The following is a 17383-nucleotide window of genomic DNA, read 5'->3' on the forward strand; positions in this document are numbered from 1 at the left end:
GGACATGAATGAGAAAACTAATTTTATAACTCGCCTGGAAACCGCGAGACGAATCTTTTGAGCCTAATTAATCCGTCATTAGCATATGAGCACTTATTGCTAATCATGGACTAATTAGGCTAAAAAGATTCGTCTCGCGATTTCGTCTCTAATTGTGCAATTAGTTTTTTTTATTTTTATCTATATTTGATGGTCATGCATGTCTAAAGATTCGATGTGATGTTTTTGGGGAAAAAAATTTGTGAACTAACCTGGGCCTTAGTCCCACGAACACTGCCGCTCGCACAGTGTTTCATTTCCTGGAATCTGTTCTGTTCTCCCCTTCCACTTGATGCCTAGTGTAGTGGTAGCTTCCTTTTACTCAGCATCCTGTCTTCCACTACACCCGCTACTCTGCTTTCCCCATCCTCTTCTCCTTCTCACGCGGTCACACCATTGGCGACAACGGAGGAGCTGCTGCCGCATCTGATGGAGGAGGTGGAAGTCGGTTTGCTGGAGGGTGGGATCGGGTGGCTGGCGGAGACCATCCTGGAGAACCTGGACGCCGACAAGCTGGATGACTGGATTCGCCAGGTTGGGCTCGCCGATGACACGAAGAAGCTCAGGTCTGAGATCGAGATGGTGGAGGCGGTGGTCGCTGCTGCGAAGGGGAGGGCGATCAGGAACAAGCCTCTGTTCCGATCGCTCGGTCGTGTCAGGGAGTTGCTCTACGACGCCGACGACGCGGTCGACGAGCTCGACTACTTCAGGCTCCAGCAGCAGGTCCAAGGAGGTAATTAAGCGTTTATGCAAGATGTATCCATTTTTGTGTCCAAGGACTAGGAGGTTTCATTCATTTCCCTTTCTTTTTGTTTCAGGCTCATGGCAAAGCGCCACTGAAACCTTGGACGAACATGGAGCTCTGCAACCAGAGAGACCGAGTAGCAACGCCGCTATTGCGAGTGGCAGCGGTGGCAACAAACGGTCCAAGGCTTGGGGGCACTTCGACATCACCGAAGAGGAGAATGGGAAGCCACTGAAGGCAAGATGTATTCACTGTCACACGGTGGTCAGGTGTACTTCTGACAAAGGGACATCGGTTTTGCACAACCATCTCAAGAGTGACAGTTGCAAAAAGAAGCGTCAAGCAACCGACCAGCAGCCAAACCCGTCAAGGTACGATCATGATTCAGTTCTTGTTTTCAGCGGTTCAAACCCCCCCCCCCCCCCCCCCAAGCAACTGTGAAATTCTTGCCTTCTATTTTTTTTTTTCCTTTTCATTTTGCAGTATTGCCGAAGCTACAGCAAATGGCATATCTGTTGAACTCGGTGGATCAGGCAGTAGAAAAAGGATGAGGATTACTGATGAGTCAACACAAAACAGTGTAGCTGGTGAACTCTCTTGGAACAAAGCTGAATGTTCCATTAGGATAAAGCAAATTATACGTGAGTTACAAGATGCACGAGGGGCTGTTAGTGGGATACTTAAGCTACAAGGACCGGACCTTGTTGGAAACTCAAATCATCATACAAGTACAACCACAATTCTGTGCCGAAGAACGTCAAGTCTTAGTCCATGCAAAATATATGGGAGAGACACAGAGAAGAATACCATCATGGAGATTATTACGGTCGACAGTTACGATGGGGTAACTGTAGTGCCTATTGTTGGCATTGGAGGAGCTGGGAAGACAGCTCTCGCTCAACTTGTATACAATGATCCGATTGTGGGACGTCAGTTTCAGCACAATATATGGGTTTGTGTATCTCAGGACTTCAACGAAATGCGACTCACCAGAGAGATGCTAGATTTTATCTGTAAAGAAAAGTATGAAGGATTGTGCAGTTTTGCTAATGTTCAGGAGACCTTGATGACTAATATCAAATCAAAGAGGTTTCTACTTATTTTAGATGATGTATGGGACAATGTGAATATCTTCCAATGGAACAAACTATTGGTTCCCTTGAAGTCTAACAGTGCAAAGGGCAATGTGATTCTTGTCACAACTAGAAGTATGTCTGTTGCAAACATGATAGGTACGGTTAATGCGATTAAGTTAGGTGCTTTGGAAAAAGAGTATTTCTGGCAATTGTTTAGAGCATGTGCATTTGGTGATGAGAAATACGAAGCACATAAATGCCTAAGCACCATAGCTCAGCAAATATCAGATAAATTGAAGGGCAATCCGTTGGCAGCAGAAACTGCAGGGGAACTATTATGCAGGAACCGTAATGTTGATCGTTGGAATAACGTTCTGAAGAATGAGGATTGGAAATCTCTGCAACTGAGTGGAGGCATCATGTCTAGTTTGAAGCTTAGCTATGATCAGCTGCACTCGCATTTACAGCGATGTTTCTTGTACTGTTCTATATTCCCCATTAATTACCGTTTTGTTGGTGCGGAGTTGGTCCGTATTTGGACTTCACAAGGATTTATAAAATGCAGCCATTCAAATAAGATGTTGGAGGAGATAGGGCAGGGCTATTTGTCTGATTTGGTTAATTTGGGCTTCTTTGAGCTAGTTGAAAGAGAAGAGTCCACTCTAGGTGATCAGACAAGCTATGCTATGTGTGGCCTTATGCATGATTTTGCAAGGATAATATCCAGAACCGGTGAGTACACAGTTATAGATGGTCTACATTGCAATAAAATAGTCCCTACTGTTCGCCATTTGACAATAGTAATTGATTCCGAATACCATACAGATCCTTGTAATGAGAAGTTTGAAAAAATAATTAACAATGCAGCTGTGTCATTGAGAAATTTGAGGACGTTGGTGCTAATCGTGAAGAGTGCCTTTTCCTTCTCTCAATCCTTCAAAGATATAGTCCTGAAAGCTCAAAAGCTGCGCCTACTGCAAGTATGTTCTGAGCAAACATATAATTATATGGACATGTTACTTCGCAATCTGTATAATAATTTTGACCCATTGCTTTGCAATCTGGTAAATCTTACCCATATTCGATATATGAAGATCGACAGCAAAACTTTGCCTCAATCTCTAAGCAAGTTTTACCATCTTCAAGTATTAGATTCTGGCTCAAATCTTACTATGCCTAACGATATGGAAAATCTTGTTAGCCTACAGCATCTTGTAGCACCAGAGCAAATCTACATGTCCATTGCTAGCATCAGCGGAATGACTGCTCTTCAGGAATTACATAGTTTTAATGTTCATGTTGCTAGCAGTTCTGAAATAACTCTACTTCAATCCATGAACCAGCTTGTACAGTTCGGTGTGTCTCAACTTGAGAACATTACAAGTGGAGCTGAGGCATGTGGAGCAAGACTGAGAGACAAACAAAACTTAGAAACTTTGCGGCTTTTTTGGAGTGATTACTTACCACAGGATAAATGTGAGAATGCAAGAGATGTGCTTGAGGGTCTTGAACCACGTAAGAACCTTAAGGATCTACAGATATCTGGGTACAATGGTGCTACCTCTCCATCATGGCTTGCCACTTCACTTACCTCTTTGCAGACACTTCATCTAGAACGTTGTGCACAATGGCAAATTCTTCCATCACTGGAGCGTTTTCCATTTCTTAGAAAGGTGGAGTTGAGGAGTATGCAGAATGTAGTACAAATATCAATTCCTTCGCTGGATGAGCTGATGTTAATTGACATGCCAAAGTTGGAGAGATGCTCCTGCAGTTCCATCAGGGACCTGAACTACAGTTTAAGAGTTCTGAACATTAAACATTGCCCAGTGCTGAAGGTCTTTCCGTTGTTTGATAACTGCCAACATTTTGAAATTGAGCAGATATCATGGTTGCCTCATCTTAGCAAGCTTACCATCCATGCTTGTCCTGATCTGCATGTGCACAACCCTCTTCCGCCTTCAACTATTGTTTCGAAATTATCAATCTCCGGAGTTTCAACACTTCCATCAATGAAGGGGTCATCCAATGGAACTTTAACGATTGGACTTCCTGACGTTGATGATGATGATGATTTTGATGATATTTTTTGTGAGGATATTAATCAACTGATTACATTGGATGACAAAGTAATGTCATTCCATAATCTGAGGTTCCTAACTAGATTGATAATATCAGGTTGCCAAAATCTTACGTCTATTTCATTCAAAGGTGTAAGGCAACTCGTTTGTTTGAAGAGTTTGAAATTAGGCAATTGCCCTGAACTTCTATCTTCAGATGTTCCACAAGAGCTTACCTGTGAATATATGTCAGGATCAAATCAGAGTGCCCTCCCATCTCTCGAACGTCTCCATATTGAGTATTGTGGAACAACAGGGAAGTGGTTGTCTCTGATGTTGCAACATGCGCAGGCCCTCCAAGAACTGAGCTTAAATGGCTGCAAGCAAATAACAGGGCTATCAATAGGAGAGGAAGAAAACAGTCAACCGAATCTTATATCAGCTACGGGGGCTGCGTCATTAGGATATCCAGGTCGAGATAAACTTCTGCGCCTTCCGTTAAATCTCCTCTCCTCTCTAAAAAGGGTATCTATTGGATGGTGCAATGATTTAACATTCTACAGCAGCAAGGAAGATTTCGCTGGATTTACCTCCCTTGAGGAGATAGTGATTTTGGCATGCCCCAAGCTACTCTCATCCTTGACGCATAATGATGGAAGTGATGAGCAATCAAACGGAAGATGGTTCCTCCCGCTATCGCTTGGGGAACTTCAGGTTGGAAATATTGATTCCCTAAAAACGTTTCAACCCTGCTTTCCAGGGAACCTCACCAGCCTGAAAAAACTAGAAGTACGGAGCAACCGAAGTTTGACATCTCTGCAGCTCCATTTCTGCACAGCGCTCCAAGAGTTGATAATTGAAAACTGCAAGTCACTTAATTCGTTGGAAGGCTTGCAATCGCTCGGCAACCTCAGGTTGTTGCGGGCAGACAGATGCCTCAGTGATTATGGAGAATATGGAAGGTGTATCCTTCCGCAATCACTTGAGGGACTTTACATCAGAGAGTATTCTCAAGAAATTCTACAGCCCTGCTTCCAGACGAATCTCACTTGCTTAAAAAGATTAGAGGTATCAGGCACTGGAAATTTGAAATCTCTGGAGTTGCAATCATGCACTGCACTCGAACATTTGAAGATTGAAGGTTGTTCATCACTTGCCACATTAGAGGGCTTGCGATTCCTCCACACCCTCAGGCATTTGAAAGTACACAGATGTCCCAGATTGCCTCCATATTTTGAGAGTTTGTCAGGACAGGGCTATGAGCTATGCCCACGACTGGAAAGGCTCGAGATCAATTATCCCTCAATCCTTACCACGTCGTTTTGCAAGAACCTCACCTCTCTCCAATACCTAGAGCTTTGCAGTCACGGATTGGAAATGGAAAGACTAACGGACGAGGAAGAGAGAGCGCTTCAACTCCTCACTTCCCTGCAAGAGCTCCGATTTAACTGTTGCTACAATCTCGTAGATCTTCCCACAGGGCTCCACAACCTTCCCTCCCTCAAGAGGTTGGAGATCTGGAATTGCGGGAGCATCGCGAGGCTGCTGGAAAAGGGTCTCCCACCTTCGTTGGAAGAACTGGCTATCGTAGATTGCAGTAACGAGCTAGCTCAGCAGTGCAGATTGCTAGCAAGCAAGCGGAAGGTCAAAATTAATCAGAGATATGTGAATTGATTACTCGGTGGCTTTTTCCACCTGCCCAACTGGCATGGGCTCGTTCAGGCGTTCAAGCTGCTGTAAATTCCATTGCCGCAATGACGACCTTCAGAACCGTTACACAATACAAAGGACATATGATGGCTATATCAACTGTCGCAGAGCTAGCTTTGGTTCAGCTGAAAACATAAGGCCAAACGCGTGGTTCTTTTAATCAGAAGTATCAAAAATTGGTTTTGGTTTTTAACGAAAAGATGTTAGAAATTGGTTTTAATGTGCCAGATTCTGTACCAGAATTCTGTATTTTGCTCCGTAATTCTGTGCTACGACTGATGTTGTATTTAACTGATAGCAATCGACCGGCAAAACCAATCCGCTCCAATGCATTGTCACATACAAATTCTATAATTCTATCTACTGAAAAGGATGATTGCTGTTCATTTTCGTGATTACAGAAGGAACTGTGTATATCGTGCTATTTTTGCATTCACATTGTGTTCCAGGTTGTGCTCGGATCTGCCAATTTCGGTGGTTAATTCACTTTGCTGTGTCCTCTGTGCACTCAAGAATTGTTCGCACATGCAATTCAGTTGAGCATCGCACTACGCAAGTTTTTTTTTTTTGTTAACAAAGGAGTGGTTGACAGCATTGCAGGTTGCTAAGACAGTGTCAAAAATTTGCTAACAAAAGAATTCTCTTCAGAAATAGTATAAAAATAAATGCCACATAAGTAATCTGAGTAAAACAGACATAATCACTAGAGAAGACTAACGACAAACTCTTCTTTTTCTATTTCTGTGGTGAAAAACTCAGCATATAATCTCATGTATGCATTGGAGGTGCATACCATTTCGATCATGTATGCATTTAGCTGAACATTATCAAGAAGCAAATTTATTGCACGGGCAAACATAAGCTAAACTAATTCTCAAGCAATTTAATAATCACAAAACAGTCTGCAATACCAAGATATATAAAACTTTTGCCAGCATGGAGCAACAACACTGAAACACTACAATCAAGACAGCTCCCAGAAAAGATTATATGTTGCTACTTCAATTGCCACAGTTACAATCACCCATAATGACACATCAAATTACATAAGAGTATTAAGAGTATATGACAGTTGTAACAAAACAACTGCATTGAGAACTAGAAGAACAGACAGCCACATGAACCATATTCACTTCTTCAGATCAGAAAGCCTGGTGAACTACCAGTCTACCAATTGCTACCGTAGTCTCCATTTTTCACTTATATGTACATAGGACACCTGCGCTATCAGAATAGCCACAAAGCCAGTTCACTCACTACAAATTAATCTTGACTAAATCCAAACAGATACCAACTCCTCTTAATCAACTTACAAAACACCTACACTTTTGGTGTCTCTACACCACCAATCACACAAAAGGAAATTAATCATCCACCTACTCGTATCCTACTGTTAGAATGGAGGCCTTACACCAGAGAATGGGCATTGCCAGATTCTGAGACACTGTCCTTTGAGCTCCCTGAATCTGAAACAGTAACAAAAATCAAATAAGACAACCCAAAACCTTCCGTTCATCAAGAAGTTGGATGTTCAAATTATAAAGTGACAGTTCGATCGTACCACTGGATGATGAGGACCCACTGCTCGCGGCCTCAGTATCCTTCTCAATCTCCACTGATTGGTAAGTTGCTGTTGGCATTTCATCCCCGATATCTACATACTCATCCAACTGCTCGGCCTGTGTAGTGATCTTGTCAGGATCCTTGCTCTCCTGTAAACAACAAAACACATTAACCATTATAAGAGCTCATCTCACACATAAGCTAATAGCAACCAAGAACAAAGTATGCTGCTCACTATTGCCATTGTCACATCACCGTTGTCCACCATCGTAGCGGTACTGCCATTCACCAGCATATCACTATCATTAGCCACGGAAGCATCAATGACATCGGCATTTTCACCATTAACAATGGCAGCCCGTCGACTCTTGTTGAGCGCCTTCTTGAAGTTGTTGACGAATCGATCAAGCTCCCACTGTGTCTCGACATCCATCTCATCAATATCCAGCTCGATCTCACCCCCAACCAGCTCAGGATTGCCATTCCTCTTCCGCACAATCTGCAGCACATTATGCATCTTCTCCTCTGGCAAGCTCTCCAACCCAACCCTCAACAAGTTCTTCTCCTCCAGCGTCATCTCCCTCTTGTTCGGCTCCCTTGCCTTCGGCTTCCGCATTTTCACATTCGCTGCCCTTGGTTTCACCTGCACCGGAGCTGTCGCCGGTGGCAATTCCGGTGGCGGCACTGGCATCGGCGGCTCAAGGAGCTTGAGTTCCTGCTCGAACCAAGACATAGATGCCTTGTACATCTTCTCAAAGGACGCCAGGAGGTCGCCGGCGAAGGTGTGGACCTCGTGCCCCGCAGGGTTGTATCTCAGCGCGTTGCTGAACGTGAGCCGGACGTCGGCGGCGAAGTCGTCGTGTGAGGGGTACCTTCCGGCGGCGAGGTTCGCCCTCACCGTGCCGAGATCCATGGGGCACTTGATGACTGCGTGGTAGTCGTGGAGCCCGAGGCGGTCGACCTCGACGGGGGCGTTGAACCAGATGCTCCGCTTGTCCTTCCGCAGCTTCGCCAGGATCTGCTCGCAACGCTTCCGCATCGCCGCCCTGAGCTTCGCCGGCGGCGTGGGGAGGTCCCGGCGAGGCGAGCCATGGCGCTTCACCTGACCCTGCTGCCACGTGTCGATCCGGGCGATGAGGGCGCGGACCTGGCCAAGCTCGCCGGCGAGGCGGTCCCGCAGCGCGCGGGCCTCGCGGTGAGCCATCGCCCCCGGCCGCAGCGCCACGTAGCTTGACGGCGGCGGCCTCGTGGCCGAGCCGTTGGCGCGCTGCTGGAGAGGGTGGTTGGGATCGGAATTGGGGGCCACGGGCGCGAGCGGGGCACGGGTCTCCCCCCACTGGTGGTGGTGGTGGTGGTTAGCCCCGCCCCGGCCGGCGAGCAGGGCGGAGGCCATCACCGTCGCCGTCGCCGGCGAGGGTTTCGCGTGCTGCTGCTGCTGCGCTGGCGAGAGTAGGGTGGATCCGCACGGGGAAAGGGGAGAAGCCGAGGAGATATTTTTTTCTCTCTCTGTGGCGGGTGGATGTGCCCGAGGCGAGATCCTGACCGTTGATGTCTATTCGGAGGCAGATCGAACGGTGGAGATCTGCGTAGAGTTGCCCGCGGGCAGTGGGGAGTGGACGGCTAGGATGTTGGTAAGGGTGTGACGTGGCAAGATCTTGCTGCGTGATCGTTATGACGTGGTTCGTGAACATATAACGGTAGTGAAGGTGCAACTGGGTTATTATTTGAGTGATTAGTACTAGTTTAAGTCTTACTACGTGATTGTACATTTGCACTTAGCTTATTACTCCATCTGTTCTATATTACTCGTTGCTTTGATTTTTTTCCGTCGTCAACTTTTTAAAATATGATAGAAAAATGTAGCAACATTTGAAACACAAAATTAGTTTGATTAAATCTAATATTGTATATATTTTGATAATATGTTTAGTTGGTGTTGAAAATGCTACTATGTTTTTCTCTAAACTTAGTTAAATCTAAAGAAATTTGATTATGAAAAAGAAATAAAAAAACTTATAACATAAAATGGGGTCGTATTTTTTTACACACTTAGCTTATTACATTGTGATACAACTGTATGCATGTGCCAATGCTCCCGTGTCTTGCTTTCGAATCTCTCTGTAAAGCGTGCGCACCAAAAGAAAGCAGCATTATATGGAGGGAGCCACACCATGTGCCCCTTTGTTCTGCAAGCATGGTTTGAACTGGTCTCCCAACCTCCTGATCAAAAGGCCTACATGTATGTAGCCATTTTTCTTGCAACAATTATATATACAAAGTAGAGATCATAGTAAAAGTCATCGATATATCTAACATATAGATACATAATATAAAACGATTACCATTTTATTAGCTAGCAAGTACATAGCTGCCATGAGCAGGGAGGCATTAGCTACTACTTCCTTTTCTTTCTTTCTTTCTTTTTTTTCTTTTGACGTTGGTTAGCTCAAAATTATATATGGGAAAGGACGTAGTAGTATGACACGTTTCGTTCTTCGTTTAAAACCACAACGAGAGCATCACTGTATATATATGCGGATCGAATATATTTACGCGCCGATCTCGGAGCACGCTGCTGCTTCGGACGCCGGAGCGGCGGCGAGGTGGAGCCGCTTCTCGCCGTGGACGATGGCGGCGGAGGCGGCGGAGCTCCCGACGACGACGACGACGCACCGCTTCTCCTTGGCCTCGGCGCGGCGCACCAGGACCAACGAGCTGCAGCTGCTGCCGACCATCACATTGCGAGGAGGAGGAGGAGGAGGCGGCGCTGGCGCCACGGCGGCGGCGGCCGCGGCGACGCCACGGAGCAGCGCGTAGCTCGCCGACAGCTCGCGCGCCATGACTATGGCCGGCGGCGGCGGCGCGTCGGGCTCCTCCTCCGCTATCGTGTCCAGCATCGCCGGGAACCCGCGGCGGCGGCGGGGCCTGATGATCGACGACAGCAGCGGCGGCGCGACCTCGACGGAGAACCGGGCGACGAGCTGGGCCTTCGCCATTGTCGGCGTCAGCGTCAGCGTCAAGCGTGCGCTACGCACAGCGATCGGCAGCTCAAGAATCTGTGGCCATGGAAGCTTCGTGCTAAGCTTACTGGAAATTAATCGTAGTCTGGGTGCTCGTATTTATAGACCCGTACACTGTCAATTTGGAATTGCAATTTAATTTTGAGCCATGCAATTTGCAAGTGGATGGTTCTCTCTGGTGGGAAACTGACGGGTAGATAAATCTTGGAAAGGGAATACTATAAATGATACGATTTTGGAGGCAGGGATAAAATGAGTTGAAAGTGATCAGGTGACCAGAGACACAATCAACGTCACTGTGATAATATTAATATAGTAGTTATGCCTAGAGAAGTGTTGCTATACTGTCCCGTGATAAATGAAGAATTGTAAATGATGAATATTCAGCAGGGAGTATTTTGTCATAAAATACATTGAACCTTCAGGCGTCTAACATGACAGCTTACCATAGTAGGAGAAAATGTACTTATGAGCCTCAAATGAACAATACAAAATTTTCAGAGGTAAGACAGCGTGAACAAAAAAAAAATTGAGAGTGAGAACATATGCATAAATCATTCATATAGCATCCAACACTGATGCATCATCTCTCTCATTACGCAACATACAGTACAGTATACAATATAAATGTTGTTTTGTAAGCATTCTAATGAAGAAAAAAATCTCGGTACGCATCGCCAATAAGAATTTCTGCAAAAGAAAAACGATATATTTAGTAAAGACTACTGTCAATTTCATCCAACTTTTTGTAGAAGATTGTAGCGAGGTTTCCCCATGGAGGACGGCAATCACATGAGGCGGATAAGATCGGAGGAGTTCCTTTCATCTCCTTTTAGGAAATTTAACTTCCAGGGGCGCTAGGCTGTCCCTGTACAAGCCGTCCTCTGCTTGCTCAGCCAGCAACTTGGCATTCTTCGTACAGTACCATGGTGCACGCATGGGTTATGAAAATGAAACGAAAGTTTTTTTAAAAAAAAAACAAATATTTTGAAGCCAATATTATAGTTATAAGAAGTATTTGTTGCCAAGATTGAAGCTATGTAAAACTGTGATGATCAATAGGACAATAGGTGTGAGTGCACCTGTGATATTGGTATAGGCCCATTTGTCAATGTGTGTTACAAGATTATTCGACAGTAATAGTTTTCATGTATGGGTTGTCAGTTCCATTTCCATGTCCATGTCGAAATGAAATATCTGGTAATTGAAACATCATTATCAAATGTTTATTTTTAGAGATCAAATTGCAGTAATTTGCCGGAACGGAGCTGATGATATATGATCATAGGTTTTTTTTCTTTTTGGCATTTCATCTCTCTTCTCATCCACATGAACCCAGTGAGTAACTGTTGCTCCACAATCAGTGAGCAGTGAATGTCAATGCCAAGAACAGTAGTATATCAAGATTCAGTGAACAACATCCCGAGAGTACTTACATTTTGGATGTCGTTTGGTGCCAATTGGCAGCATTCAGAATAATGTGCAGAGAATCTCATGCCCATCATCTTACGTTTCAGAACAGTAGATGAAAATTCGCAAGCCACAGAATGATGACATGGAAGGCCAGTAGGAGCACAGTAAATTAAAATCAGCACAATCCATTGCTCCCCTTCTCTGAGCTTGGTTAAAGGATTGGAGATCAGTGGTGCTGATCTATCGGTCGAAATCAGTGTAGCTGTTACTGGAAGCCCTTCACCCTCTGAAACACGCTGTGAGCTTTGTGACCAGGTAGGTTCAGCCGTTCAGGGGATCCAAATTCCAATGGCATCAATCAACATCGCGCTCTACGTCAATTTCGAGCCGGTGCTTGCCCTTTGCAGGCAGAAATATACAGTTGAACAAATACTGTACTACCCCTAGCATGTTCCTTTGCAAACCACCACTTTCTGAAGTCATACTTGTATCATATTCATATGCCTAACCTTGGCGTATCCCTCTTATGCTGTTATGCAAATAGGATGGCATAAGCTTCATGGAGATGTAACCAGGCATGCAAATTCTAACTCGACCAAGATGACAGGAGGCGGCTGCAGTATTTGGGCAATAAAAATGGCAGTTTCAAGTTTCAACCATGTTCTGCAGCTGAGGGCTTTGGTGGTGTTTTCTTTTTCTTTAAGTATCTTTAAAAGGGATACAAGTAGTAACCACCAGTTAATGAAATCCCAGCAATTATGTCAAAAAAAAATTGAAATCCCAGCAAAACTAGGCTCTTTTGGCTCTAGTTCCTACCGGGCATGCTCCCGTAGAAAACTACATTACGTCAAACTTGGGGGCAAAGCACTCATTCATTTTCAATATCGATCGTTTAAATTAATTGTTCGTCACACATACACCATCTTGTTCAGTAATGATGGCTCACATAGTCCGTAATCCCTGCTTAACTACATATTGACTCCCTCATTTTATACTCAACAATACACACCAGACTCCCACACTCCATTTTCAGTGACTTTATTTAGCGCACCGCAAGCTGCACCAGCACACTCCTCATGCCAAGGAGAAGCAAATAGGATAATTGCTCCAATGCTGCCTTCCTCGAGCAATCAGGGGAATGGCTTAGTGCGCTCGCCGGGTGCCAAGTGCCAAATGGCCTTAGAAGACTATAATTTTTGTGCAGCTCCTGGTCTGTTCACAGCCGGGAGATGAGCAGTGGGACTGAGACAGTGGCGGTCTGCTCCCCCATTGCAGGGTGGCACATCTCCAGCATGTCCAGCTCCCTGAACCGCTCAAGAACCCTCATTCGGCACTCCTCAGCTGCCATCAGACCAGTGGAGAAGGCGCCATGCACCGTGCCAGTGTACTGGACACTGGTGGCTTCTCCAGCAAAGAATAGGTTATCGACTGGGATCCGCAGCTTCTCATACAGGTCACGAGGTTTGCCCACCCCATCGAAGGTGTAGGATCCAAGTGTATTCTCGTCTGAGCCCCAATGTGACACTAGGTAATGTATCTGCAATAAGATTTGGGCAGCATCGTTGTAAGAACTAGCATAAAGAGATTCTTGATTGCCAAATTTGATATTTTTGTCAAGATACTAACCGGCTCAGCAGCGTTGGGCAGGATCTTCTTCAGCTGAGAGAAGGCAAATTGGGCAGCAGCCTCATCTGACAGCTTTTCAATGTCACATGCAAGCCGACCCGCAGGCATGTAAACTAGAACAGGATGGCCAGTAGCCTTGTGGAGGTTAAGGAAATAGCTGCAGCCATATGTGGTGGATGAAACTACTCCAAGGAACTCCACATTAGGCCAGAAAACCTCGCTGAAGTGGAGAATTATTTTGTTCTCGACTCCAACTGAGAGTTCTCTTATTGCTTCCTCCTTCCACTCTGGCAGCCTAGGTTCAAATTTAATGGTGTTTGCTTTAAGAACACCTAAGGGGACGGCAATGACTGCAGCATCCGCAACAAATGTTTTACCACTGCTTACAGTAACCTCCACCCTATTCCTGTGGCGAACAATCTCAACAACCCTAAAGAAAAGAAAATAATGTGGATTAGCAATAAGGAATGGTGGATGGAACCATGAATTTTGCTTTTAAAGTGAGAAGGAAAAACTAAATGGATATGCATACCTGTGACCAAGGCGTATATCTAGGCCTTTTGCCAGAGTATTTATTACTGGACGATATCCACGAACCATGAGACCATGGCCACCAGGAAGCAGTACCTCCTGCACCCACAGCACAGTACGAACATGAGACATAGCAATCAAACTAGCATGAGTACATCATGAGCAAAATATTGGCAATTGTAGCTGATATCAGGAACAAAAGTCCTACCTGGTCCCAACCCTGAAGAGAGATTGCGTCCGCATCAGTAGCAAACCAACCTTCCATGCGGCACAAATACCACTGAAGAACATCATGAGCAATCCCTTCTTGCCTGTTGTGAACAAGGACAGGTCAGGCAAAATGACCAAAAGATCAGGATAACCTATGCACATGGGCAGAAATTGGATGGTACAAACCTCAAGTGTGGATTTCTCTCCATAACAATTGCAATGGCCTTCGCAATAGAAATGTCTTCCTTAGTTTCTTCCCTCAGTTTGCCAGTCTGCACATATAAATGTTAGGGAAAAACAAGTACCAAAAATATTATCATGCAACAACAATAAGCATGGAAACTGAAACAAGGTAATACCTCTTCCAATATAGTCTCAAAAACCTTCCCTATCTTTTCTACCAGCTCTTGGGGAACTTGATGGCCCTTAGTGTCATAGAGAGCATAACTGAGGGAAAAAACATGTTAAATGGTTGATTATTATGGTCCATCATCTCTCAAGTTACATACAAAATAAACTATCTCTAGTTACCTCTCAAGGTCATGATCAAACAGCACAGAGTCATCTCCACTTGTGCGATACAGTGGAAGTCCAAGCCTTCCAATAATTGGTGCCAGGGGATTTTCCTCACAAACACCATGAAGCCTGATGCTCACACAAAATGGAAGTGGATTAAAAATAATGGTTCCAGATAAACTTTTGCCACCATTTCAAATAATTCAGAAAATATTGTCAGAGAGGAACCTCACCAGGATGCTCCCAGATCAACAGGAAAGCCAAAAGAGTAATCAGTGTGAATTCTACCACCTATCCTGTCACGAGATTCTAGAAGAACAACCTGGAAAGAAACCACATTAGAATAACCAGTGGGGAAGAATTTCACAACATTTGAAATGCACTTCAAGGGATCATTGAACCTATATCATTACAATTAGGCCATAAACTGCATCACATATTACCTCAAATGATGCATTCCTGAGAGCGTTGGCTGCAGCAATGCCTGCAAACCCACTGCCGATAACAATAGCAGAAGGTGTGTGGGACTTTCTCCTAACATTTTCACCATATGAACCTGGATTTTACAAAAAAAAAAAAGGAAAAAAAAAAGGAACCTCAATGAGAGTGACAAAGTGTAGTAATAAAAAGTTAAAACATTATAAAATAATAATGATGTGTCAATTTTTGGTTATTATCTTGCCAAAATATTGCATTGAAAAAGGAGCTCATTCAGCTTAAATCTAAAGTGCAAATACTGGCTGGCACATGTACCATCATATGTTCTTTATATGACTGTCAACACAGGAAGCAACCTGAAAGTTTCACATGTTTGATGTAGTTGGATGGATGCTTGTGTTTCATGAATCTAAGGTTTTGCACCTTAAGGCTGACAGTTTGCTTCATTGTGAAAGGGGGTTTTATACCTCCAAATGATAAAAATCAGTTTATACAGAATTAACATAAAGAAGCCTACCAAGTGATGAAATTGCCGATATCGCCTGTTCTTCTCACATCAACCCTCCTCTACCCCCTCCATCATGGAGGGTTAGTAGTGAGGCATGTTCCCCTGTCTCAGAACAATGATGGTGAGGTAAGACAGGACAATTTTAACATTCTGTTGATTCCCCACAGAAACCTAACCGCTTGGTCTGTAGCTACACATTGGAAGCTGAGATGTAGGACTGATCAAATTTTTCGCTGGGCAGGCACACCAAAGACTCTCCGTTAAAACACAATGACCTCAAAGGATGTGCAAAAGGCAAGGACACAATATTATTATTGTACTGTTCTTTCTAGTTATGTGGACATGGTGCAAATTCAGACTAATGGGCGATAGACATGACATGAATTTGTGGCTATATACTGTTTATCTTGGAATTATTTGGTGGCATACTATAAATTAGACAATCTTTTAGCGAGACAACTCTTTGCCGAGCACTTAACAAGCAAAAAATAATGGCCACCGAACATCTCACACAATGACTATAGGCGCACTAAAAGGCACAATCCAAAAGTAAAGATATCCATAAATGAGACAGCAACGAAAGCCAACAGAAAAAACATTTTATAAGAGCTGAACAGTAAAATAAGAAAATGGTGGCATTGGAAGATAAAGAAACTTAGATAACTAGATCCACCAGCGAATATTCTCGTATAATAATCTGCACCCTACATGCATTACAATACTATATGAATCATGCATGCATAGAATGTCCGCATGGCACTAAACTTAACATGACATGCACTTTTGCTGATCTAATTTTAGAATAGTAAGTATATGATATTTAAAGTTCAAGCACTACTGCATCTGCATGTTGTTAGACCTCAACTGCAACCAGTATGTGAGTGCTTGCATGAACGGTTTACACTAGAGTCTTACAAGTTGCAAGCTCTTCAGGAACTAAAAGGCGCAGCAGGAGCCTACAACTCCACATGGAGGACTTTCTCTCGCCATGAGAAAAACCCTAGAAGGTTCCAATTGGTTGAGGCGCTGGTACAACAGGTGTAAACAGCTAATGTTTTGTTCTCTCTTCCTACCACCGACAGAGGAATATGGGAACTCATCCACGATGGCTGATGTCTCTTTCATCTGGCCCACTAGGCACCTCCCAACAACCATAAGCAACTCAGTGTGTTTAGATTATCAAAGCAATTTTATCACTACAACCACCTAGAGAGTGGAAAATTTCGGTTTTTGCACTAAGGTTGCATTAAGTGCACAAATCCCTAAAACAATACATGTTCGATATTCTACTACTAGCAGAGGTATTAGCATACATCAGCAAACTTTATAAAACAGTTTCTTCTAAATTCGATTTTCCACCTAACTTTACATTAACAGATGCAAAAAAAAAAAGTCTTGAACTGAGAGGGGGACTTTATAATGGAATAAACAAAATAACATAAAAATCAGCAACAGAATCACCACAAAAACAATGGATGAGAAAATCTGCCAAACGAAGCCAGGAACTTACTGTTGTTCGCCATTGTTGGGGTTCTGTTTCTCTCCTTCACGATTACTACTCGAATTGGAATTACAATTGGATGGATTTAACAGAAACTGCGGGGAGAAATGCAGCAGGAAGATGATGAGGCAGGCCACGTAGTGGTTCGAGTTCGAGTTGAGTCCCAGGTTCACGAAACAGTTCATGCAGTCGTGCAGCCAAATCGCCGCAACCTCCTAGCAATTTGATGTCCAACCCTTTCACGATCTCACGCCAGCGCCGAGAATTCGCGCGATCCCATCAACTTTTCAGGCAATCCGGTTTAAGTCTGGATCAACTCCCGCGTGATATCACTGCGAAAAAATCAAAGGAAACCAACCGTTTATTATTCACCCAAATTTATAAACCTTCAGTTTTAGTCACACAAAAAACGCTTCCCACAGCACAC

The 17383-nt window shown here is 44.1% G+C and overlaps 4 protein-coding genes across 6 annotated transcripts; 1 reads left to right on the forward strand and 3 right to left on the reverse strand.

Moving 5' to 3' along the window:
• The first annotated feature begins 361 nt into the window (after positions 1-361).
• LOC127771308 (putative disease resistance protein RGA3) lies at positions 362-6016 on the forward strand. 3 transcript variants are annotated; one of them, XM_052297191.1, is made up of 4 exons: positions 362-772; positions 858-1155; positions 1268-2592; positions 2686-6016. In XM_052297191.1, exons 1-4 carry the CDS (start codon positions 469-471, stop codon positions 5592-5594), a joined length of 4836 nt encoding a protein of 1611 aa, XP_052153151.1. In that variant the 5' UTR covers positions 362-468; the 3' UTR covers positions 5595-6016. The 3 variants fall into 3 exon arrangements, with proteins under 3 accessions (XP_052153151.1, XP_052153152.1, XP_052153150.1); XM_052297192.1 differs by having other exon boundaries at positions 2728-6016; XM_052297190.1 differs by having other exon boundaries at positions 1268-6016.
• Positions 6017-6512: 496 nt separating this feature from the next.
• Positions 6513-8673, reverse strand: LOC127771311 (transcription factor GTE7-like). Its single transcript, XM_052297194.1, has 3 exons — positions 7429-8673; positions 7192-7342; positions 6513-7096 (listed from the first exon to the last, which is right to left on the reverse strand). Exons 1-3 carry the CDS (start codon positions 8584-8586, stop codon positions 7038-7040), a joined length of 1368 nt encoding a protein of 455 aa, XP_052153154.1. The 5' UTR covers positions 8587-8673; the 3' UTR covers positions 6513-7037.
• Positions 8674-9476: 803 nt separating this feature from the next.
• Positions 9477-10334, reverse strand: LOC127771578 (uncharacterized). Its single transcript, XM_052297504.1, has one exon. The coding sequence runs from the start codon at positions 10187-10189 to the stop codon at positions 9743-9745; it is 447 nt and encodes a 148-aa protein (XP_052153464.1). The 5' UTR covers positions 10190-10334; the 3' UTR covers positions 9477-9742.
• A 2163-nt stretch (positions 10335-12497) lies between these two features.
• Positions 12498-17115, reverse strand: LOC127770370 (polyamine oxidase 3). Its single transcript, XM_052296055.1, has 10 exons — positions 16966-17115; positions 14953-15065; positions 14743-14831; positions 14525-14638; positions 14353-14440; positions 14180-14265; positions 13992-14094; positions 13785-13882; positions 13253-13682; positions 12498-13163 (listed from the first exon to the last, which is right to left on the reverse strand). Exons 1-10 carry the CDS (start codon positions 16976-16978, stop codon positions 12843-12845), a joined length of 1455 nt encoding a protein of 484 aa, XP_052152015.1. The 5' UTR covers positions 16979-17115; the 3' UTR covers positions 12498-12842.
• Positions 17116-17383: the final 268 nt, after the last annotated feature.

This window comes from Oryza glaberrima, chromosome 4 (genome assembly GCF_000147395.1).
Source record: "Oryza glaberrima chromosome 4, OglaRS2, whole genome shotgun sequence".
In the NCBI taxonomy this organism is placed as follows: Eukaryota; Viridiplantae; Streptophyta; class Magnoliopsida; order Poales; family Poaceae; genus Oryza; species Oryza glaberrima.